The following is a 24,500-nucleotide window of genomic DNA, read 5'->3' on the forward strand; positions in this document are numbered from 1 at the left end:
AGAGCAAGTGCTCAGATTTAACAAAACAGTTTAAAACAGAGTTAGAAACTAAAATACTTTTCTGAATCCAACTCTAAGTTTGCCCTTCGACATTCCACTGTAATCAATGAAAACCTTGGACGTGAAAAGAAAAATTCACTAAGAAGAAGAAGAAATTCACTAATGTAAGTAATTCACTAAAGCAAGAACCTTTGTTGATATGGGCTTGGGTCTTCCCCCTTCACACACTGACCTTTCATCACTGCCTTAGAATGCAGTTATATCTTAACACGAAAGAAGCCTGGTCAAGACAAACATGCTTTTAAAGGTAATCATTTAGCAACCAGAAAGGAGAAAATAGGAAGTTTTAGCAGGAAGTTTAACAAAAGGAGCTTATGGAGAATTTTCAGAGATGCTGGATTCTATCCCTATTGAAATACTTAGCTACATTTGGATCTTATTTTCTGTGATTTCTATCAGAGGGATTTTGTAGCAACTATAGAAGCATTCCACGAAAAAAATTGAGTTGATTCTGTAGTTCACAGAAAAAGAAATTAGCAAAAAATACAATGATAAAAAAGAGCACAGAAATATTTGCTAGTATAGTTCAGCATTTAAAAAAATATTTCATGAAAGCTCAAGACAGTTTCATGTTGCATATCCCCCCAAAAATTAATGAACTAACCAAAATTTCCAAACAAAAATATGTAAAAGAAATTAATTACATAGGCTCATCATGATCTGTTTTAGTATTTTGAGCAATCACTGTGGTATGCAGTATTCCAAGTTTAAAATGTAAGTTAAGTTTATTGGCTTTGCTTCAAAAATATTAGTTGTATGGCACCATTTTCATTCACAACTGAACAGTGGCACCTTCTGAGAATTTTAATTTTTCTGTTAGTGAATTTCACTGTACCTGTAAATTTCACTGTACATTACAGTACTTGACTGAAAGTTGATACAGAGTTGTAAAGTATGGCTTTTATTATCAGTAAAATCACTTTTGAAAAGTGTGGATCTTGGTATAATTGAAGGGAGGTAGTAGCAATGATAAGCTTAATTAGTTCTCAGAAATAGGAGATTAACTTTCTTGGACTTTAAAGCTGCCATCTGAATAACTTGACACTTACCATCACAGCTGGGTAATGCATGATTCCACTGATGGTTTCTTTCACATATGAGTGGTTCTTCATCACTGAGTGTATACCCTGGATCACAGCTAAAAGTTACGGTGGAGCGGATATTAAAGTTGTTACCATGGCGATGGCCATTCACAGGAATCCCTGGGTCGAGGCAGGAATCTGATTCCAGAGTAACACCTGAAACACACAGATTTAATTTGTTTATTTCCTTTTTTTTCATACAGTAAACAGAAAAAATCCCAAACAGAACACAAAATGAATAAGACAGGAGGAAGAAAGAGTCCTCAAAAGATACTTGTTAGCATTGCCTGAGAATTAATGTGGGATATAGAGCACTTTCTCTAACTGTTGTCACTGACTTAGAGCACAGTTTTTCAATTTTTCAATCTCATAGAACAGAGAAGCCCAAAAGAAGTAGGAAAAGATTAGAGCTTTAAAGTATATTTTAACAAACAATGAAAAAAAGAGCCAACAAAAGCACTGGACATCTGAAACTATAGGAAGATATTAAGGTTCAAAGCATGAATACAAATTTTGCTACTATATAAACCATATTTGATTATTCCAGTTCATCTCTTCAGTTTCTGATACTGCAGGACAATTCAGCTTTCCTCTGTCATCATAATGGTTATTTGATTTAGCAAAAAGCAGTGTCGAAAAACTGCAACTGATGAACTCAGAAACTACTTGTTAATTCCTACAGATACTATCCTATGTATCAAAAATAGAAAGACAATGAACATAGCTTACACAACTGTGTAACTCTTATCTGACAGAAGGAGTCTTTAGTAATTATATCTTATAGCAGAGATTGAGTAGTATTTGGTAAATAAACCTGGAGCTATACACTGAACAAGGGAAAAAACCCCCCAAATTATCAAATGGAGGCTCATTAACCGAGCATTATCCATTATGCTTATAGTGATGGCAAACAATTTTGGAATTTAATCATGTAATGAGTTATAATGGATACACAGAAGGGAAATAAATAGACACTTTATTGGGATGAAAGGGATTTCTTTTATTTTCTGTTACTATATATGGTGGGTTGACCTTGTCTGGCTGCCAGTCCCCTACCCAGCTGCTCTCTCACTCCCCACCTCAGCAGTACAGTAATTGGTGAGTTATCTCCCCCTGTCCTTATCTCAACCCGTGAGTCTTTTGTTATATTTTCTCTCCCCTGTCACGCTGAGAAGGGGGAGTGATAGAGTGGCTTGGTGGGCACCTGGAGTCCAGCCAAGGTCAACCTACCACAATCACCTTCTTCCCAGGCTCAAGTTCCCTCCTCCGTTCGCACCTTCTCTACCTCCCCACCCCTCCCCAAGTGGCGTAGTAGAGATCGGGAGTGGGCGTTGTGGTCAATCTGTAACAACTCTGCTCTGCCGCTCCTCCCTCCTCCCAGGTTCGCCTTGCTCTAGCGTGGGTCCTTCCCAAAGGCTGCACTCCTCCAGGACAAACCTGCTCCTGCATGGGCCACAGCTTCCTTCAGGGAATATCTACCTGCTCTGCCGTGGGGCCCACCACAGGCTGCAGTGTGGATGTCTGCTCCACTGTGGTCTCTTCCATGGGCTGCAGGAAAATATCTGCCTGGAGCACCTCCTTCTTCTCTGGCCTTGGAGTCTGTAGGATTGTTTCTCACCCTTTCTTTTCCTCACTCACCTATGCTGCATTTTGCCCTTTCTTAAATATGTTATCACAGAGGTGCCACCAACTTGGCTGTTGGGCTGTCCCCTGCTGTGGGTCAGTTGGAACCAGCCATGCCCAGCACGGGGCAGCCCCGGCCTCTCTTCCCAAAGGTCACCCCTGTAGCTCCCCCATAACCAAAACCTTGTCTCCTACACCTGATACACTGTGTCATGTGCCTGGAAACAAGAATGACTGATGTAGAACCTCTTCAGGTTTAGGAGGGATAGGGGCATTGTTCCTTCTTCTATGAGAAGCTGAGCATGTCCAGAGGAAAACCTTGAAGATATGGGCTGTAGCGGGTAAAAAGATAACAGATTATGAAGGACACAGAGAGCATGAAGCCTGCAGTACAAGAAAAAAACTAGAAACTAGCTGAAAACAGCAGGTAGCAAACACATAGTCAAGCCTCAGAGATAACAGGGAGACCCAGAGGAGCCTGTAGAGTTTTTTGCAACCCAAAAAGCCACTGACTTGTTAAAAAAACTGCCCACAAAGGGACAAGTAGTATATGTGTGTGGGGGGGAACAATTTATAAACATTTTAACGTTTCTTCTCAGGCAATTATTTTGATCTACTTTATTTTGAAAGATTATCTGTTCTGTGTCTGTTTAAATAATAACGGACTTTTGAGTTTAGAATTCCTTGTCAGCTTTTGGGATAAAATCTAGACATCCATCTCAAAGCTCTGGAACCTATTTGCATTTACTGAAGTATTTTCACATTAATTTTCACATTAATTTCAGTATTTTGGTGCTGGGTTGGAAAGAATGCTGTAAGTTAGCATAATTTCATATAGGTGATGTCATCACTCATAGATGCTGCGGGAACCTTGAGCAAGATTAGTTCTCCTGAGGTCTTGAAAGATTTTACGTGCTTCCTCACAGGCGACCCAAATTTCTGGCATGACTCTTTCCAGTCTACTTTTTGCCAAAGAAGTTCCTTCCTCAAAGCCAACTGCTGACAGCACAAAATTCTCTAGCAGGGCGTTATGCATTTCCTAGCTCCTTAGCCCCCCAAACACATCCTGAAGGTTCTGGTCCTCTCAGCTGCCTGTGTATCTTTAACTGTTTCTGTTTCTACCCTGCTTTACTTACCCAGGACTACCACACAACCTTAGGAACAAAGTAGGAGGTGGTCAAAACCGAGGGAAAAAATGATTTATCAGTGCATAAAGTAAAGGTTTTAGAATTATAGATATGAGGGTTGGAAGCAGGACTACAAACAAAAATATCATAAATAATGACTCTGGCTTGCACAGAGAAATATTCCCTGTGCCTTCCAGCTATTCTTATATCTCAGTTAGAATTCAGATTTGAAAGCTTATGATCTAGTTTTCATCAGGTATCCTTGACATACTTAAATTCTACATGAGTAAGTTTCTTCTAGACTTGACTGCATGCTCTTAATGCAAATGTACCATGTTAGCTGACACAGTGCATTTTTAGATTCCCTTCACTTGGCTTAAATTGCTTAATACAGAGTCAAAGAACCCTTTTAAGTCTATAATATTCTGCACTGTATATGCCCTAAATAAATATTAATTGTGTATAAAATTTTAACTTTGATAGACATTAATATTTTTCAGACAAACTATACTTCGTGTTTTGAGGTGTTAGAATAGATGGAGGTCCACAGCAGCGCTCTTAAAATTCCTTCCTTTAAGGGCACCCTTCCACCCCTGCCTCAACACATCAACTGCTTTGGGATTCTCAGTCACATATAACAGTTAAACTCATCAGTTTATTTTTTAAATGATAACTCTAGATTACATTGACTATGTAGATTTTTGCAAGGAGGCCAAAAGCTGTAGCGACCCTACCAACTTCCAAGTTCCTGACTGAGATAGTGGTGCTGTATAAATAAAAAAGTCAGCTCAGGCCACAGAGTTTCATTCCTGGGGAAAATATTCGGTATGTAAGTTTTAGCAATCAAAAACATAGCTGAAAAGAAAGAAATTTTCTTTGCTGCTTTGGACAAAGATTTCTGTTTTTTTCTTAACAGGAGGTAACACAAGACAAGCTTAATAATGGGCAGTACTGAGAGTCCTGACTCCAAAAAGACAATATTAAACTATGTATGAGAAATTCTGGCACCACGGTGATAAATTTTGGGCTCATGGTTGGAAAGAGTTGATTTAATACTCTTCATAACAATTGGCTCAGTAAATATAAGATTAAAGTCTGGGTGAAAAACATATCTTTCTCTCCCACCCTACATAATGCAGTATTTCTCAAGAAGAGCATGCTCAGTAGCTCACTTAAAAAATGCTCCCTCCAGTTCACTCCAGGTAGCAGTGGGAATTAGATAAGCAGATAATTCTATCCTACAATTTAATCATTCTCTTTTCAAAGGAAAATAACACACAATCCAATGTAAACAGCAAACATACAAACAAAAGATTTTGTACATCACTGAATAATTGATAAATATGGACAGTCATCCTCAAAAACTTCACTCTGTCAATATTGACATTTCATCAAACATTTATCAACCTGTTGTTAGCTATAGTAGATGCTTCATTGATTATTAAAATGCATATTTTGCAAACACTTAGAATCATAAGTGATTTTTAGAAACTGATTTAATCATTAGGTCCTATTAGAACTCTAAAGAGGAAATTAATTTGTTGCTGTAATGCATGAAGCATACAACAGCTATTCAGTTTTATATACTACATAGTCATATATAACACACCTCTGATCTTCCCTTCACAGACCAAATAGTTAAAATCATTAGAAAAAAAAAGAATATTAAACTATAAGATTGCTAAGAGGTTGTCTAAAGAATGCTCATTGCACAAAAATGGATGAAGAAAATAAGTCTGGTAAGAAAAACAGAAAGCAAAACTTGGCTGTGTGCCGTAACCACTATGTTACCCATTCATGCTACCTATGGAGCAGTTGCTGTGTTATGCAATGAATCTCAAAAATGTTTTGAACAATGGAAGTGTTTCAGCTGGAATCTAGAGTGCTGTTCTTTGCCATCAGTATAGAATCATCCAGAACATCAATAAAGCAGCTGACAGAAGCAATTTTTTGGACAGTAAGAGAATATTGCCTAGTAAAATAGTTGATCATATAGATAGGCTTATTCTAATAATTAAGGGAGAATAGTGTAAATTATCTTTGCTTTGAAATATGAATATTTTTTTAAAAAGAAATAGAATAGGTGCTTGCTTGTCAGAATGGGGTTCCAAGAATTAGAACCAGAGGCCACACAATTAAATTAGGAGATGGCCCATTCTCTGGTACCAATTTCAAAGCATGATTTGGCTAACTTTCATACAGATCAAATCTTGCCCACTTTAAATAAGACTGTTGCCTTTTGAGAACAGTCTCTGGCTGAAGTCATTCCTAGAACTATGTCCAGGTACTCTATGAGAAGATGCTAGCTGGCATGGGTCAAAATCATACAAGGGATTGTGCTTAAACTGTCTGAATGACTGCAAGACTGAAGCCAAGACTCAAGAATTTCTAACTTACTGGATCAGATGTAGTTCAAGTGGTCAGAAATGCTTCCCTGTAATTTAACAAGGGTAAATTAGCCTCAAAGGACTGCAAGCCTGCTTACACACTCAGTCTCAGTGTTCTTCCAGCAGCTCTTAAGAGGGTAGCAGTGAGTGACTGTATTTGAATTGTTTGCTATCACAATACTGACTCTGAACCAAAGTATTGTTACATCACTAAAAACTGTGATACAGTCAACAGATTTAAAAAAATTGTGTTAGAGAAACATATTAATGATGTTATAAAGGAGGACGGGAAGCAAAGGTACTTTAAAATGGGAAGAGAGAAGTGGGAGAGTGAAGGTAGCAGAAGTGGGGAGTAGAGAATGAAAGGGAAGAGGGAGGTCGTGTTATTATTACAAGAGCTTTTTTTAATCCCTTCTCCATGTAAAAGTTAAAAGAATCTTTCTCTAAAGAATATCTGTAGGGTATTTCCAAGTGACAGAGCATAACATAGTCAAACTTAGGAGAGCACTTGGGTGCATATTATTTTTGTTAACAAGCTACAAAAGTCATTTAGAATGTCAGAACTAGCAGGTCACCTCTGTCCTGCTCATTGCTGACAGGGAGCACAGGCATTTTAGCAGATTTCTAGACTGAACTCCAGGACTAGCTGCAATTCTTAGCTACTAGGCACATGAGACTGTTATTATGCTTTCCCTCCCGCCTGCCAAGTTATCCCTTTTCTAGACTACAGCCCTTTCAATGACTCCATATGTGCCATGTTTTCCATGTTAACAACCTCCTACTTTTTTTAAACTGGGTCCCAAACTGGACATAATATTCTCTCTGGTCATCAAATGAAGTGAAATAATTATTTTCCAAGTCCTAGACAAAATAGTCCTGTAAACAAAAATTGTCTTTTCTGTAATTATTTTTTTTTTATGATTAACTACAACAGCCAGAAAATTTGACTTTTTGCATTGTTACTACATTTTTCTCTAGATTATTTATGTTCTATGTAAAAAACATATCCTTTCCTATTGTATTTCTATTTTGTATTTGTGCATGTCATTTCTCCTTCCTCATTTATGCTTAGCATGTTTCTTCATAGAATTTGATATTTTTTTATTTATTTCAGACCATTTCTTCAGTTCATCTAGCCTGTTTTGAATTCTAAACCTCTCCACCATAGTTCTTGCTATAATCATAGATTAGAATCATCCTCAGAATTTGTAAGTGTTCTTATATTATCATCAGAATTGTTAATAAAAGCATCAGATAGTTTTGGATCTAGGCCAGATCACAGTAGTATCCCTACAAATTTGAGTTAGACAGTAAACTGCTAATTGCTGGCTGCTCTTTGTGTAAAAGTTTTCAAAATTGTTCACAGCATCACAGAATCACATAACAGTTCAGGTTAGAAGGAATCTCTGGAGGTCATCTGGTCCAAATCCCCTGCTCAAGCACGGTCACCTAGTGCTGGTTGCACGGGTGCATCCATGTCTGGATGCACTTTTATTATCTCCAAGGATGGAGATTCCACAACCTCTCTGGGCAACTTTTTCCAGTGCTTGCTGAAGAACTTGTTGCACCTGTAATAGTTTCAGCTAGACCAAATTTCTCTCTTTTCTCTGGAAGACTTCTAAAAGCTTTATAAATGTCAACACAGAGCTGTTTCCTTCCCTTTCCATTCCCAAATCTACAAAACCAGCTAACCTGTCAAGAAAGAAATTAGGTTGGTTCCGTATAATCTGTTCTTATCAAATACAAATCATTTGTTCCTTATCACCTTGTTTATCAGCTTGAAACTAGTATCTTTAAAAAGTGAAGATAAAACTAACGTCCTTGATCCTTCTATTCCCATCTTTTTTTTCTTCTATTTTTTTTTCCTTCCCTCCTTTCTTTGAAAGGTGTGTGCCCTTCTGAAATTGTTTGAAACTTCCCTACAGTTTTGAATTTTCAGACATAATTTTCAGTGGAGTGGAGATTGCTTCTGCTTTGCATTTGAGTATAGCACAGGGAATTTCAAGAGTCCCTGATGACCAAAAGATATTTGATTATCTCAACATTGTGCAGTACCTTCTTTCCATATGCTATATTTTTACCTTGTAAATGTTCACTTAATTGTCTTAAGTATATGGTCAAAATTAAGCTTTTCTGCAAATGTTGCAAAACAGGAGCTGAACGTTTAGTCTTCCCTGTGACAGCTGATGTATGCTCAAATTTTTATTAAGTAATGTTTTTTATTTTTTTCTCTTATTTTGAAAATATTTGTAGATATTTTTGTTACTATCTTTCTGTCGCTTGTTCCTGTAACTAAATATGTACTTTAGATTTTCTGATTTTATCCTGAGATCTGTGTTATTCTTTGATGGCCATCTATAGTAATGTTTGAATACATCTGACATTTACATGATTAACTTTTGGGTTACATGTCATTAAAAGGGGTTTTTAAATGGCTACAGAAATTGATAGTATTTTTTCTTTCTCTAAAAAAAAAAATACAGTTTTCTGTTGGGGTTTAATATAATCTCTTTTATAAACTACTTTCAGAATTCACTCCTAAGGACATTCACCTACCAATTACTCAAGTTTGGTAAAGTTTAGATTTCTGAAAACCATTGGCTTTATCACAATTGTGTTGCTTCATTCTTTTATTTCTTAAGAATCATAAACCATTATTTCATGGGCACTTTCACAAAAACTGCTTTTCTTATTCAGGCTCTCTACTGGTTCTTCTTATTACTTAGAGTAAAATTGACTGCTGAAGCAAAAAGTTCTTCCCCAATATTCTGAAAACTTTGCCACTGAAAATTTGATGAATCTTTTCTTCATATCCAGCCTATTCACAAGGATTACTTTTTCTTCACATGAAAAATTGTGAGGAAGTATTTTGTTTCTATGTTATCACTGCTAAAACTGATTGTGGGCTGTCTGAATGATCTCAACACTTTGTCAAGTCCATGAAGATAGCATATTTGTGCATCTAAAAAGTTCTTTTCCAAAACTAAATCTAAACAAATAACTAATTTTATACAATGTGAATAAAGGATTACCTTTAACTTTTCTATTACCTGTAACATTTCATTTAAAGAAAATCACAACACTAATTTTGCTAGATTTTTTCACTGACCTAAAAGGAAAGTTTTTACAAAGATGGATGATCCTTGACTTTAAACATTTTTCCCTGACTATATAAGAGAATTGCAATGTTTATCAAATACATACTGATGTACATGGTAATATGGGATGATTACTGTCTCAATGCATAACTAAAATAGGATCTCAGTTCTATTTTTCAGGTAACTTTTAGTATAGAAGGGAATGTTAATCCATAGTTAAAGACAGACTTTCAAATAAAGTATCTGGATTTAAGAAATAATCGCTCAATTTTCATTGAAAGTGTTTTCTTGTTTAAAGAAAGCTAAATTTCAAAAAAACCTTAATAAAAGGTGGCCTTACATTAATGGAATCTGTGGATAAAAGTACTTTTATCATCTGGTTTCATTTAAGAAAAAGACTAAGATTGCACAATCTACTTCACAGAATGAGGAGCTGCAAAAAAAACCCCAAACCACGTTAACTAGGGAAGTTGAGAGAACAGGGAAGATCTAAGTGAGGCGTGAAGCATGCTGGTCAAAAGAATATAAATGAATTATTCATGATAAAATTGAATATTTTATCAGTAGTTTTCCTTAAAGAATATTATAGGCACTTATATTCATTTTTTTGCTTAGGTGCATAAGAGTTAACCTGTACTGTCTTGCATTAGCTATGTTAAAAGTGTCATCAAAAAGCTGAGTTACAGACATTTAAGGTGGGAAATTAACAAATTACCTTCACATCTGAAGTAACTTTAAGGGGTCACATTTTTATTAAAGCTGTATTATAGGCATATTTCAGCTTAATAGAATATTACTGCCATTTCAGTAGCAACTCTGTATAGCTTATACTGAGCTTTTTATTTTAAGCAATATTAAGAACCTTCTGCTTCACAGTTCAGTGATTTAATTTATCATCAAAGTTATGACTATAATTGGAAGATTTTTAGGACACTTCCAAATAAGACAGTTATTTGAATTTCCAAAGAAAATATTCAGAAACTTTTCTTAAAACTTACAGTTGACTGCCTTTTCTTCTACAAGTGTAAGAAATGTGAAACAAATAGGAGTTTGGTTGTGATATCTTTAACATTAGCAACTTCTATAGTTCAGCCTGCAAGGGCAATCAAAATATAATTTTGGTCTCCCCTGTTCCTGGCAAACTACTGAGCACCTCCATTGGGTCTTTCCACCTGGTTTTGTTCTTTGAAAACACTGACTTCATCTGCTTAGTACTGCCATGTTACTGGTTATTGTAACTACCCTCCCTCTGGCACGTGCATGTTTGTCAATACAGAGCTGAGGCTCAAGGAAGGACGTATGTCTGATACCCACTACAGAAATGCTTCAGGAGCTCCCAATGCTGACTGGTATGAGAAGAGCATACTCTAGAGCATATTAGAGAGAGGCTGCAACAAATTCCAGTTGCATTACACGAACACATACAACACAATGCAACATGGAGAAAATTTTTGTTTTGTGACAAACCTAGTGTGAGAAGAAACCAATATGAGCACTGAGGCTGTGATTGACTTAAGGAGCCTTGTGAAGCAAATGCACTGACATAGGTATGAAGTGTTTAGCAAGCTTTCTCTGTACAACTTATGCTGTGAATATGGACATAGCCATTCCAGTTGGTGATAGGTAAAAAGTCTCTGTTTATATTGCGGGTTTTTTTCTACAATGTGCACATTCAGGGCAAGATACCATTTCAGTTTAAGATGCTTCCACTGATGTGTCTATAGGCTTGTTTGGTCTTTAAGCTCCTTTCATAGTCAAAAGAGGTCTGATTAACCCAGTCGGGGCAAACTAGGGAACAACTTACTCAGCAAAGTTACAAGGAGAGAAATTTTGTTGTCTCAATATACATTCCTAGTGCCATTCTATCATAACCAGGATGTCTCCATGGAACTGGTAGACATGGCAAAGGACTTGTGCAAGATCCAAATCTCTAGTGCAGCACTTGGCACCCAGGTGGAATAGTACCTAAAATAACTCTAACTTTCCATGCTTAGGCAATCAAATACAGCCCCTGGATTCTACTTCAGAGTTTACTGAATTGCTCCCTGGACTCTGCTGATTCCATTGACCAGATCTCCACTGCCCAAAATGTAAGCTTCAGGCTCTAGACACTTCTATGTTGACACTTAAATTTAAATGTTTAATCTGCCAGCTGTATGTCATTCATGATGACATAAAAGCTTAAGAGAAACAGCAGTCACTATCTGTAACTAAGAAAGGATATTAAGCTTTTTGTTAATATCTCTTGAAATTCAATTGTCAGATAACTATTTAATAGGAAATATAATTCACAAAAAAACCCCAATCTCACTCCTTAAACTGAGAACTTACTTTTTTAAAAATTTCATTTCATCTTCTTATTCATTTCTAATAAAAAATAATACTAGTACCCCTTTTAAATGCTAATGTTTAAATGTTAATTCTACTGAAAGAGAAAGATGCTTTATTCAGGGACTCAATCTGCTCAGAAGAGCCTGTGAGGCAAAATTTTTAGCTTTTGTTATGCCTTTAAAAATTGGAAGTATATTAGCTTTTTATAGAAAAGGCTTTTTTAAATTATTATTCTATGCATGGGAACCATACGTAAAAGAAGATGAAGATCATTTACTAGCCTTCTGTTTTCTTTACTTGTTAAAGATCTTATTCCATTTCAAGATTTAAACTGCACTAATCAAATCTAATTCTGACATTTTATCAGGCTACCTTGAGACATAAAAAACTAGTGTCATGTGAGATATTAAATTTTTCAACAAAGGTAAAAAGCAAATATACGGATATTGTTCTAAATAATTTCAGAATTAGACCCTCCTCTTTAGGAATGTGTAGGGCAGATACCTTATTACTAACTGTTTTAATTTTTAACAGAAGACATCTACCTGACAGGGGGCTTAAAATAAAACAGAAAATTATAAATGTTTAAGGACTGTCTTACAAAACATAACAGCAACATTTATATCCAATACAATCACGGAAAATCAGCATCTGCAGGTAACTCATGCAGAAACCTACCTACTGTTCCTTGTATTTACATAATTTAGCGGCCTTGCAGCTTTATTATTATCTGCTATTATCTGCTCAGCCATTACCACCATATCTGAGCCAAAGCTAAAACAAGCTATGAGGAATTTCAAAGTTTTGATGTAGCTATGAAATGTAAGTTTGGCACTCGTTCCAGATTCAATGTGATAGCAAATCTACTGCAATCAGATTAGTTTCCAGATAAGAACAATTGATAAAAACAATGTTATTTGTTTAGCACAACCTCACTAAACACATAAGCTCTCTTTATTCAGTACTTAAGTGGTGCCTATACTATCATATAAAGATCAGTGTGGCTTCAGTCCATTTAATATATGTCATTTTATGTATCTAATTTAAAAGAACATGCTATTATAATGACCCTGTAGTTCACAGGGAGATATTATTATGCATTTATTTGCATTTTGGAATCATCATGGATAAGGCCCAATTCTGCTTGGTACTGCAAAAGTGTATTAAAGCCAAAAAAAGAGAAAAAGTTAGAGAGAAGGTGGGTGGGGGGAAACCAAACAAGCCAAAAAAGAACAATATATCTTTACCCATAAGGGCAAGATTCTAAAATTACTTTCCATTTAGTTAAAAACCTAAGTCCATAAGTATTCTGAGTAACATGCAGGAACTCATGAAGAAAAAACTTCCAAAATGAATTCGTAGTTTCAGAATTATCTGTCAGTACATCACAGAATAAACATAATTTGTTCTTATACAAATATAATTACTGAAGTTTATTTTTTCACATTTGTTTGCTCCTTTTCAAATTGAAAGTTATTTTCAAAATTAAATAAAAATCTATTGGAGAAACATGAGACTCACTCTCATAGTGAATTAGGAAACCAACGCTGGAACGACTGTTGTCTGTAGTGAACAGCAGATACATGTAATTTCCAGTACTGATAAGGAACTGGGGTGCTTGTGTTCCATGGTATTCTCCAATTAATGGTGATGAGTTAGCTGGCCCATCTCTGACTTCCAAAGTATCATAATTAACTTCAGTCTGAAATCTGAAAAGGAACGTGCAAGTCAGCTGGTAGGTAGAGAAATGGTGTTATTTTCTTTAACTGTTAGAAAGGCAACCCATGTGTAACTGATCAAGAATATCATTCATATAAAAATTTGCCTATCTACGGATCCATTGGTGTATTACTGAGGATAACAACTAAGGAAAGTTTTAGCCATGTTTTTCCTTGCTTTGTTGTGTCTGGTATCATATAAAATTCATAAGGGGTGTAATATACTTCAGATCAACCATATGAGTGTGCGTCAGAAAGACATTTAGTAGGGAATCTGGGTACAAAAATGCCAATTGTCTCAAACAAAACTGCATTATGAAGATCCAAGAAATTTCTTGCCCTCAGGCTAAATAATAGTTGGGCATCCTAGGAACATCTTCAATAATATTTCATTATTTCATCTCAATAATTTCATTATTTGATATTTGCTATTTGGCAAAAGCTGTTTTACATATTCAACTGTTTAATTTTTTAATCCAAAGAATTTTTTCAAACGTAGTTTGCTACTTTATTTTTAAATAATTTTGTTCTATGAAGTAAAGCAGTACAAAAATACTAAACTTAAATCAAGCCCTCATTTTGAAATTTGTTACACTTATAATAAGCAGAATTCCTTAGTTTATCTTGATGTGTCAAAAAAACAGATAATATAGACAAGAATGGAAAAAGAGAAGGAGGCTAATGAGATAGCTGATTTACAAGAACAAATAACTTCAAAATCAAGAGCAGAGTCAATGTCTGTGTCAATCACTAAACCACATCACATTTCTCCAGTTCATAAAGGATGTCTATGTGTGCAGTCATCCACTACTAGCTGTTCTTAAATCAAACAGCTCAAATCTGCTCTTTCTGTAGATGAAACTTTGACTGGCATTTTTCACATCAGATGCTTTTCAAGACAGTTTGTGGTTATATCAGATCCTGTTGCAAACTGCAGCATCTAAACTATGCACACATCAATTTTCCTGTCAACAAAGTTTGTGCTATTACATAGATATCTATACTGGCCCAAATATATTTGCCTGCAAACCCAATATTCTTATTTTCATAAGATGTTAATCTTTCAGAAATGCATATGTTCTGAGATTTTCTTTTCTTTTCCCACAGGGCTTATTACTTCGACTGCTGAGAGCAACAAACTGTGTCCTTATACAACACAACACTTTTTTCAAAGTGAATGCCCTTGAGCTGTCTTGCCAATATGGGACACATGTTTAGTGGGTCTGGAGATAAGAAACTGTGTTCTTGTAATTGAAGAAAACTGCAAATTATTAAACATTGAGAAAAAGGGAAATATAAGGGACATTCCTGCAAAGTGTAAATAAACTTTGTTAGTCATGATGACAGAATGAACAAGTTCCCCAGCCAGGCCATTATATTTTACAGTCCAGTTAGCATTGGTCATGTAAAATCATCTTCACAGACACATCAGTAACAGTAAGTTCACATTTAGCAAGTATTTAATAGTCTCTATAGTTCTTCACTCATGATTCCCTGAAAACAAAAGCACATTCAGAAATCGGAAAGTATTTGTTTGCTTAACTATCAGAGCTAATGACTGCCTGGACACTGCCTTAGGCCCTTCATGTCGTTCCTTGTTCTTCACACAGAAAACTCTGGATTTATGGTGCTTTCAACCAAACTACCTACTCTACTTGGATATGTTGGGTAAAATCCATGATTGCTTTCACTGCTATCTATCCAGTCTGACAGTGGAATACAGGGCTTGCAGGCTTGCTAATACATTAAGCATTTTCAGGACCAGTTTCTGGCAGTGAAGCCAGCTAGCATGGAATGGCCTATATCCATACTATTAAATACATCCTTTAGCCTCTCCAACAGGGAGATATTATTCAAATTTCCTATTATGAATGGTTGCTTGCCCACACTAACTCCTGGCCATGCTTGATAATTATTTGGGAGAATGCTAGTTGGCAAGCTCAAGAAGTATGTTAGGGACTATTTCAACACTTTAACTGCACAAATACATGAGTTCTTGTGTCTGGGAAGGTTCTCTGATTCTGTTTAATTTATCAAAATAGACAGTCACAGAGGGCATCACTAAAGTACTTGACAGTTTTTTGGTACTTTTCCATAATTTCAGAGTTTATACATTGATTTACCCCACAGCAGAATGAGGAAAACTGACAGATACGGCTAGGCTGGTTTAAATACTGTATTTGTACTCATAATGAATGGACTCAAGATAAATAATTCAATAGTCCAATTATTTTAACAGTCATGTTTGTGAGGGAAACTAATTAGGAGTAAAGTGCTCTCAGCCAGCAATTGCAGTTTTCTTAGCAGGGCAGAATGACAACAGTGGGTTGCAAACCCTTGCTGGAGACAGAAAACTTAAAATAACTCTTACAGGAATTGCTACCTATTACAACAATCTTTATTCCCAGTAGGTTCTTGCTCATCTCAAACTTAGAAATTTGTTTCTAGTTCACTTGTCTGTTTTCAAGAGTTTGAGGGGTGGGAGGTGTTTTTTGGGTTGGTTTGTTGGTTTGTTTTGGTTTTTTTTGCAATCTTTGCACTGTCACTGAAATTATAAATCAAGATAATTTATTACTGGAAGTTATTCATCCTTACTGAAAGTACTTAATTAGGAGTTACTTTTTGGTTTGTTATTTTATTTTAATGTTTATTAGCATACTTATGTTAGTAAAAGGTAGGACATTCTCCAAATGTTCACAAAGAATTTTAAAAAGACTTCAGTAATGCTATGTTATTCTGTTCTTCATACATAGTTAGGTAGGTTTCGAATAAGTAGGTTTGTTTTATATACTATTCAATGAATTTTCATCAACATTTTAAGTACCAAAAATCTTCCAGTCAGCAGTTATCCTTCTAGTCCCTTTCCTTATGGCCTGAATCAATTAGGTTTTACTTTTTTGTTACCCTTCCAGGCATTAGTCATGATCTGAAATGCAAAATGTTTCAATGTAAAATGTTCATAGGGTTATTCAGTCATTTGCTGCTATTTCTGGAAAGTTTCTAAGTAGTCTGGTAAGGCACATTTGTCTACCAACATTAAAGCTTCATTAGCTCAAAAGTGAGATAATTTACTTTATGAATATCACATTCGTGCAAAGTTTCATTCTGGCAGCTGTATCTGTGATGGCAAGTCATATAGCAAAGTATAAAAGGGTTCTATTTTCCCCAAACTAGACAAAATACTTGACAAAATATTGTACTTGTCAATGAATTGACAAATCAATTAATTGATCTTTTTGATTTATTTGATAGTGATTTTGCTTACTGATTTGTAATTTGTTAATGTTATATCAGACAGCAGGGTTAGTTTCCTGTAAGTAATAAAAAGGTTTTCCATCCAATTTTTAAATGGGTAGCAAAGCCTTCATGTTAACAAAAGAAAATAACTTTATTGTAAAAGGGAGATTATTACACTATCATTAACTTCCCAAAGTATAACACTTATAATGAAATTTATAATGTAATGTAGTAAAGCTATACAATTTTCTAAACCTGCCAGGAAAGCTCCATAAACCTCCAAAAAAAGCAAGGAAAGGTTTCGTCTCTGTCTACCAAAATCAGCATGCTTAATGGTAATACTGTTTTGTAATGTAAACATTTAGGGAAGGGACACAGAATCCTTCTTTTAATAATGCTGATATAAAGCTGGAGTAGGTTAATTTACTGTCTGCTGTACTTTAAAACTTATAAAAGATCAGAATTGTCAATTTTGTATCAGGGTAAAGGCCAAGTTCTTGTTTAATTTCATTGCAGTTCAATTTGTACACAAAGCTGTAGAATTCTGTTAATGGAATGTGTGTGTGCATCTGTCTAAAATTCAGTAAATTTAGTTCTTAAATGGGACCATATGTCACAGGAGCCCATGTTTCCCATTAATTTCCTCAGAAATATAGTGGTCATACTGTTAAGGTCATAATCAGTCATCCAAATATCTGCAACTTTAGGCAATGCATTTCCTTTTATAAAATGCTCCATCTTACAACTAATTTGGCTGTTTGCTTTCACTGTATTTGGGAAGACATCCCTAAAACTCAGGCTTCTGGTGATTAATTTTTTTTAAAAAGCTGGCACATAAATATAAGCTTATAATTAATATGTTAAGTTTTTAATGAAAAAAAATCTGAAACTTAAAATTCTGGAACTTACTGCTGAATCCAATAAAAGCAAACAACCTTTTGTTGTTTTCAGAAGTAACATGATAATTTTATGAAAACTGTTTATACAGTTCCCAGTCTTCTCTGACCTTAATGTATTTATAATAAGAAAACAAAACAGGATTGGAAAAAGGATATGGTAAACTAAATATACAACCTATTTTAATCTTCTCCCTGCATTACATTCCATGCCTCTAACCATGTTCACAAAAATCTTCTATGCATGTGTTAGTTTTCATTCATATTTCTTGACAAAGGGTGATCAGAACTTTAGCAGCTCAGTGGCCAGTGTAAGTTCAAGATGCATCATTTTATATATCAAGATGGAATTCTTTTTCTTATATGATTCACTTTGCATTTACTTAATCTACCTGCAATTTTGTTGCCCAGGCATCCAGTCTTGTAAGAATTTTCAGCAATTCTTCAGTCATCACTTGTTTTTAATATCCTGAATAACTTAATATTATTAGACTTTTTTTCTCCTTTTTAACATCATTTTTGAACATGCTGAACAGTTTTGAACATAACACAGATCTCTGTAGAACACCAAAAATTCCAACTGTGAGACTTTTATCGTCTGTTAATCAAGTTTTTATTCAGGCAATGCCCATCCTTGTATTAAAATGATGCTTAGCTTTTTAATAGCCCTTTGCAGGGTGAGGTGCAAGATACAAAACTTGCATTTTGAAAATCCAGGTAAACTATATCCAACATATTTCTATGCCTCCTGACACCATCAAAGAATTCCAACAGGTTTCTGAAATAGGATTTCTTTTACAAAAGCCATATCAACACTTCCTCAGTATATCATATTTATCCGTGCTTCCACTAGTGCTACACTTTACTATAGTTTTTGTAGTGGGCATCCAGTATGCAGTTCCTTAGATCTCCATGAAAGACTTACAAAACACACAGTTCCTGAAGTGCACAGGTATCAAGACAGTTTTAAAAGAACAGTTACAGTTACACGCAACTTTCAATTCTTCAGCCACCTCATCTTTGTACTCATTCAGGACTCCTGGGTGAATGTTCTGTCTAGTTCTGGTGACTTGCTGTTCACTTTGTCTGTATATGCCACCATCCCTCAATGGCACCGCAGTCTGAGACAGATACTCCAATGAGTTCCCCAAAATGAAGAATGTTGTGAATGTTAAGTTTACATGAGTGCAAGAGGAAAACAAACAAATCAATGGAAGTGATACATACAGAAACCCACTAAGCACATTTAAAAAAAAAAACGACCTTTCAGTTCAGGAATGTCCTGAGTTGCAAACTGGAGAAGTACTTAGTGGAAATACCAGATACACTTATTTGGTCGTCACACTCCTCCCTAGGATTCTGCATTTTTGTCCCTCTGAGGAATACAATATGGAACAAGATGGATCTTTGATTTGACCCAGTAACAGTCACTTTTACATTCTTCTCCCCTTCTCTCCATTAATTTTCATGTCTTTTTATTTCTGCTCTTAGAAATAGAAGGCTGAATGATACTGAAAAATTTTCCACATCACTGTTGACTCCATGCAAAGGTGAAACTAGACACAGATTATTGCCTCTCCTTGGGTAACAGTGGAATACAGGAAGGCCAGTACAATAGAAGCCACTGCAGCCTAGCTCCAGGTGCTGTCTTTTGTACTGTCCTTTGCCTCTTTTTGTCAAATGGAGTATTTAGTGTGATAGAGTATCTAGATCAAACACCTAAACAAATGGGTATTTTTTACTTATTTTACAAAGATGCCTGAAGGGTCAAGATTTTTAAAATGTCTTTTCTTTTTTTAAGCACTTTCTAGTGCAGTATAGAGTGGGACAATCACCTCCCTTGTCCAGCTAGCTATGCTGTTCTTGATGCACCCCAGGACACGGCTGGCCCTTTTGGCTGCCAGGGCACACTGTTGACTCATATTCAACTTGCCGTCAACCCAAACCCTCAGATCTCTTTCTGTGAGGCTGCTCTCCAACCTCTCATACCCCAATTTGTATATATAACCAGGATTACCCCATTCCCCTTAGACATTCTGGCACTTGCTTTCGTTAAATTTCATACGTTTGGTGACTGTCCAGCTCTCTAGTCTAACCAGATCTCTCTGTAAGGGCTCTCTACCTTTGATGGAGTCCACAGCTCCTCCTAGTTTAGTATCATTGGCAAACTTACTTAATGTACATTCGATTCTTGCATCCAGATCATTTATAAAACAATAAGGAACACTGGCCCTAAAATTGAGCCCTGGGGAACCCCACTGGTGACCAGCTGCCAGCCTGATGTAACCCCATTTACTATAACTCTTTGAGCCCAACCTATCAGCCAATTGCTCACTCAACACATTATGGACTTGTCAAGCTATGTAATGTATGTTGCATCAGAAAAAAAGATGTATCAAATGCACAATACTCAGAACTTTTTTCACAAATATTTTTTTTCCCTAGGAAGATTATGCTTTCTTATAGTAAGACCTGGTCATCATCAGGGACAATATATAGTTGTACCTGAATAGAAAAGTTGTCAAAAGTCCAAAGGATATCCCTATTTATGAGCTAGGAGGTGGACATTTAAGGCAAATTGTTTAAAACATAAATAAAGATAATGTAAACAGTTTTAAACGTTAATTTGCCGCTTAAGGAATAATATTGTGAGTGTTGCAATTTTTTTTTCTCATTTGGGTTCTTGAAGAATATTTTTCTTCAATGTTAAAACAAATATTTGTACTCATACATTACTTGTTGTTTGACTTTATGATTCTTACCTGTCAAAAGTGATCTTAATGGAATGTCCTGGTCTTGCTTCAATCACCCATTCACAATTAAGTGAGTCCTTATAATATCCTGGCCACCCTGGTGGTAAGATAACACCACTTGATGCTGTCAAATGTCCACCACATGGTGCTGAAAGAAAAAAACACGTATACTTTTATCATACACAGTATTTCTAATATAGTATTACACATTCAAAGAACTTACAAAAATGCAATTAAAAAGCATAGGACAATAAGTTTAATACACAATACAACTAAATTTTCTACATTGTGTTATGAGCACTTTGTTTTCTTCAGAATCGTAAGTCCTGAAATATATCTTACCATAGCTTATTACTCTATACATATCTTAATACACAGAGCATGGCACTTCCTTCTGTTGAAAAGCACATTATCTCATTAAAACTTAATGTGTCATCATTTTTTAGATCAAGTATGATTCCACATTTATGTGAAAATATCAAATAAATTGTTCCAAGTAATTTATAGTTAATTATTTTTATTGTACTATGCAATCTAATACCTCTTTGAGTAATCATTCAGCTCAGTGGAACTGATTATTGTAAATATTCCATTGAATCATAGAACGATTGAAGCTGGAAGGGACCTCTGGAAATCATCTAGTCCATCCCCTGCTCAGTACAGCAGATTGCACAGGACCATGTCCAGTCAGGATGATGCCCTCCCTCCAAAGGCAGACACTCCACAGATTCTCTGGGCAATCTGTTCCAGTGTTTGTTCATTCTCACAGTGAAAGTTTTTTCTCATGTTTAAACAGAATTTCTTGTATTTCAGTTTGTGATCATTGCCTTTTGTCCTGTCACTGGACACCACTGAGAAATGTCTGGCTCCATCTTCTTCACACTATCCCATCAGGTATTTATAGACATTGACAAGATCCCTCCTGAACCCTGAGCCTTTTCTTCTCCAGTCTAGACAATCCCAATTCTCTCAACCTCTTCTTGAATGACAGATGCTCCAAGTCCTTAATCATCTTTGCGAGCCTCCGCTGGACTCACTGTAGTATGTCCACACCTCACTTGTACTGGGGATCCCGGGACTGTGCACAACACTCCTGATGTAGCCTCACCAATGAGAGAGGGAAAGGACCTGTCATGTCCTCTCAGCCCAATTCTCCCGCCTCTCTGTCAAGGTGCCTCTGAACAGCAGTACAAGCATATGGTGTATCAGCCACTCCTCCCAGTCTTACATCATCTGCAGTCTTGCTCAGAGTGCACTCTGTCCCAGCATTCTGAATGTCCCAGCATTACTGAAGATTTTAAACAGTATTAGACCCCGTATTGACCCCTGGGGTACACCACTACGGACTAGTCTCCAGTTGGACTTCCTGCCATTGACCACAACCCTATGAGCCCAACAGTTCAGTCAGTTTTCAGTCCACCTCCCTGTTCACTTCTGCAGCCCATACTTCATCAGTTTGCCTATAAGAATCTTACATGTTACAGTGTCAAACACCTTACTAAAACTGAGATAAAAAACATCAATTACTCTCCCCTCATCCATCAGGGCAGTCATCTCATCACAGAATGCTATCAGGTTGGTCAGGCATGATTTCCCCATCATAAATCTATGCTGACTGCTCACAGGCACCATCTTGTTCTTCATAGTTTGGAAATGGTTTCCAGAAATATTGCTGCATCACTTTTCCTAGCAATTGAGGTGAGACCTGTAGTTCCTCGGATACTCCTTCTTTCCTTTCTTGAAGATAGCTGTTTGCATTCTTCCAGTCCTCAGGAAACTCCCTCGGTTAAATGACCGTCCCAGGATGATTGAGAGTGGCCTTGTGATGTCACTGGCTGGCTTCCTCAGCGTTCTTGGGTGCATACCATCAGGCTCATTCCTGTATGTTCTCTAACTTGATCCTCCACCATAAAAGGGGACCAAGGGTTGCAACAGGGCTATGAAAGTAACGGCTAGACAGGGAGCATTTTTCAGAGCAGGATCAGAAGACTTTGGTGCAGGATTAAACGATAGCAGAAATGACTGAACTAATTTTGGGAAACGTGAGTCCCTTAAAAAATTCAGCTGTCATAGCACAGGGCTTTGGAATGCTATATTTTAACAAAGGCTACGGAGCAGTCTTAAACAGGAACATTTTCAAGGTCAGGTAAATTTATCTTAGTATCATTTGTATTACCCTCAAGTAGTCAGTTGTATCATTATCAGCAAATTCCATATTGCAGTACAGGAAATCTTGTCACTTTTCCTCTGTTTCTCTAAGTAGTGACAAGCAAACCTATTATACCATATGGAAATGAATAGTAACATGAACTTGTGAGTACTAAATTAATATTCCTAATTTTGATTCAATGTTTTTAACAACAAAAACATTGAACTCAGAGAGGTTATTTGATTTCATTCATGACTTGTGCTTGTCTCTGGGAAGTTTTTTCCAGATTTAAGAAAGTGGGGGGAAAAAAGCAACCCACAAAACACAAAACATACACACTGAATTGTCTCTGGGGCAAAATGATTGGCCAGAAAAATGGCACTTACATTACAAGTGTATAGTTAATGAAGAATGGAATTTATTCCATGGTAGTTTTTTAAATTAAATTTTTTCATATTAAAAACAAGAACAACCAGAAGACTGTTGATCCTCACCTGATTGTAACACATCACTTACTTCACATATTTCAGGTGGTGCTTATAGAGATTGTTAAGTATACAAAGACACTGAGCAGAGCAAGAACAACAAAACCCAGCAATTGTTCAGAAATCTCAGACAACAAGAAGCAAATTATCTCTAAACTAACTAGCAAGGATACTTAGTCCATACTGTAATCCAAACCCAGAAACTCCTTCAATTACCAACTAGAAAGAGAATCCACATCAGAAAGGAACACATCCTGAATGTAACTTAAAAGAACATTTCCTTCTATACCAAAACAAACAATAGGCAAAATCTTAAAAAAAGTCTCATAGTTTAATCCTTTCCTCATTAAAAACTAGGTAAACATTCTGCAAGATTCAAAGAAAGGATAACTGAGGGGTACTTATCTATTTTCTTAAAGAGTAATTTCTGTATTTTTTTTCTCTATCATTTTTTTCTAAAAGTGCTCATCTTGGGTCCTTTATTTATGTGTTTGTGGAAATAAAATTACACAAAGATTACACTGAATACTTTAACAATTGTGTATAGAGTTTCAAAATGAGAAAACATCTTTTGATGAAGAACCTTGCCCTACTCCTTGCTTTGGAGTGGGCTGGTTTTGCTCTAGGCAAAATAACCTGCTCCACTTCATAACTCATTACATGCCTTAATCAGGATAAGAAATCCTGCTAGTACAACATCTACGTTCACATACACTACTTCTATCAGGCTGCTAAAATGTTTTTTCCAGTATCTCTAAATTTTCTTAGGAACACATAGTCATCTGAGAACTGAGTTGTCAAATTGCCCAAATAACAAAAAACATGGAAGTGATATGATCCAGATCCTTAAGTTACTGCAATGACACTGGAAGTAATGGAGGTGTGAGATTTACACCAATTAGAAGGTTTGGATTAGTTTCTTCAAAAAAGTATCATTTAATTGAGTGACTGTATATCTATTGTTTACTAAAAGACATACAATTTTTTGAAAGTTACTTTTAAAAGACACACTCTAGTCATTTATTAAATAAAAATAAATAAATAATATTCATATGTCTTGCCTTAGGACCCATCACTGTCAAGCACCAAGGAGTCAGTCTACTTTTTCTTTTTTTTTCACACTGTATTTCATACTAAAGAGAGATTTAATCTTAAGTATAGCTCATCTTACTCTGTTTATTCACCTAGGCAAAAACAAGCAAACAAATTTGGAAATTTTGGGGAATATAATGAATATTAAACATAGCTCTGATTTTCACTATATTTCTCAGGAAAAAATGTACTGCACATTAATATGTTATGTACAGAAATCCAGGTATACTGTTGTTCTGAGAAAAGCAAAGGTGCAAATTTTTTAAAAATACATTTAAATAGAAACTTTACTTCACTTTTCTATGTTGTAGATAATTATGTTCTTCAGTATACTACAGCCAAAACTGTTATAACAGCTATAACTCACAACTGAGTAATGATGGTGACAATCAGAACTTGAAAAGAATAGCAACCAGTTTTTTAGAATGCTAATTTATTCCAAGAATATAAAAGCAAGCTATC

General features: G+C 35.8%; 1 protein-coding gene across 1 annotated transcript in view; it reads right to left on the reverse strand.

The window, feature by feature from the left end:
• The window catches only part of CSMD1 (CUB and Sushi multiple domains 1), a 1,233,014-nt gene that overhangs the window by 308,129 nt on the left and 900,385 nt on the right, over positions 1 to 24,500 (reverse strand). The window contains exons 16-18 of the mRNA XM_069805938.1: positions 20,322 to 20,460; positions 13,230 to 13,417; positions 1,110 to 1,298 (exon numbers count right to left, since the gene is read on the reverse strand). Of these exons, the coding sequence (XP_069662039.1) occupies positions 1,110 to 1,298; positions 13,230 to 13,417; positions 20,322 to 20,460 (516 nt within the window). The remainder of the gene's footprint in view (positions 1 to 1,109; positions 1,299 to 13,229; positions 13,418 to 20,321; positions 20,461 to 24,500) is intronic.

Source organism: Haliaeetus albicilla, chromosome 18 (genome assembly GCF_947461875.1).
Source record: "Haliaeetus albicilla chromosome 18, bHalAlb1.1, whole genome shotgun sequence".
Lineage (NCBI taxonomy): Eukaryota > Metazoa > Chordata > Aves > Accipitriformes > Accipitridae > Haliaeetus > Haliaeetus albicilla.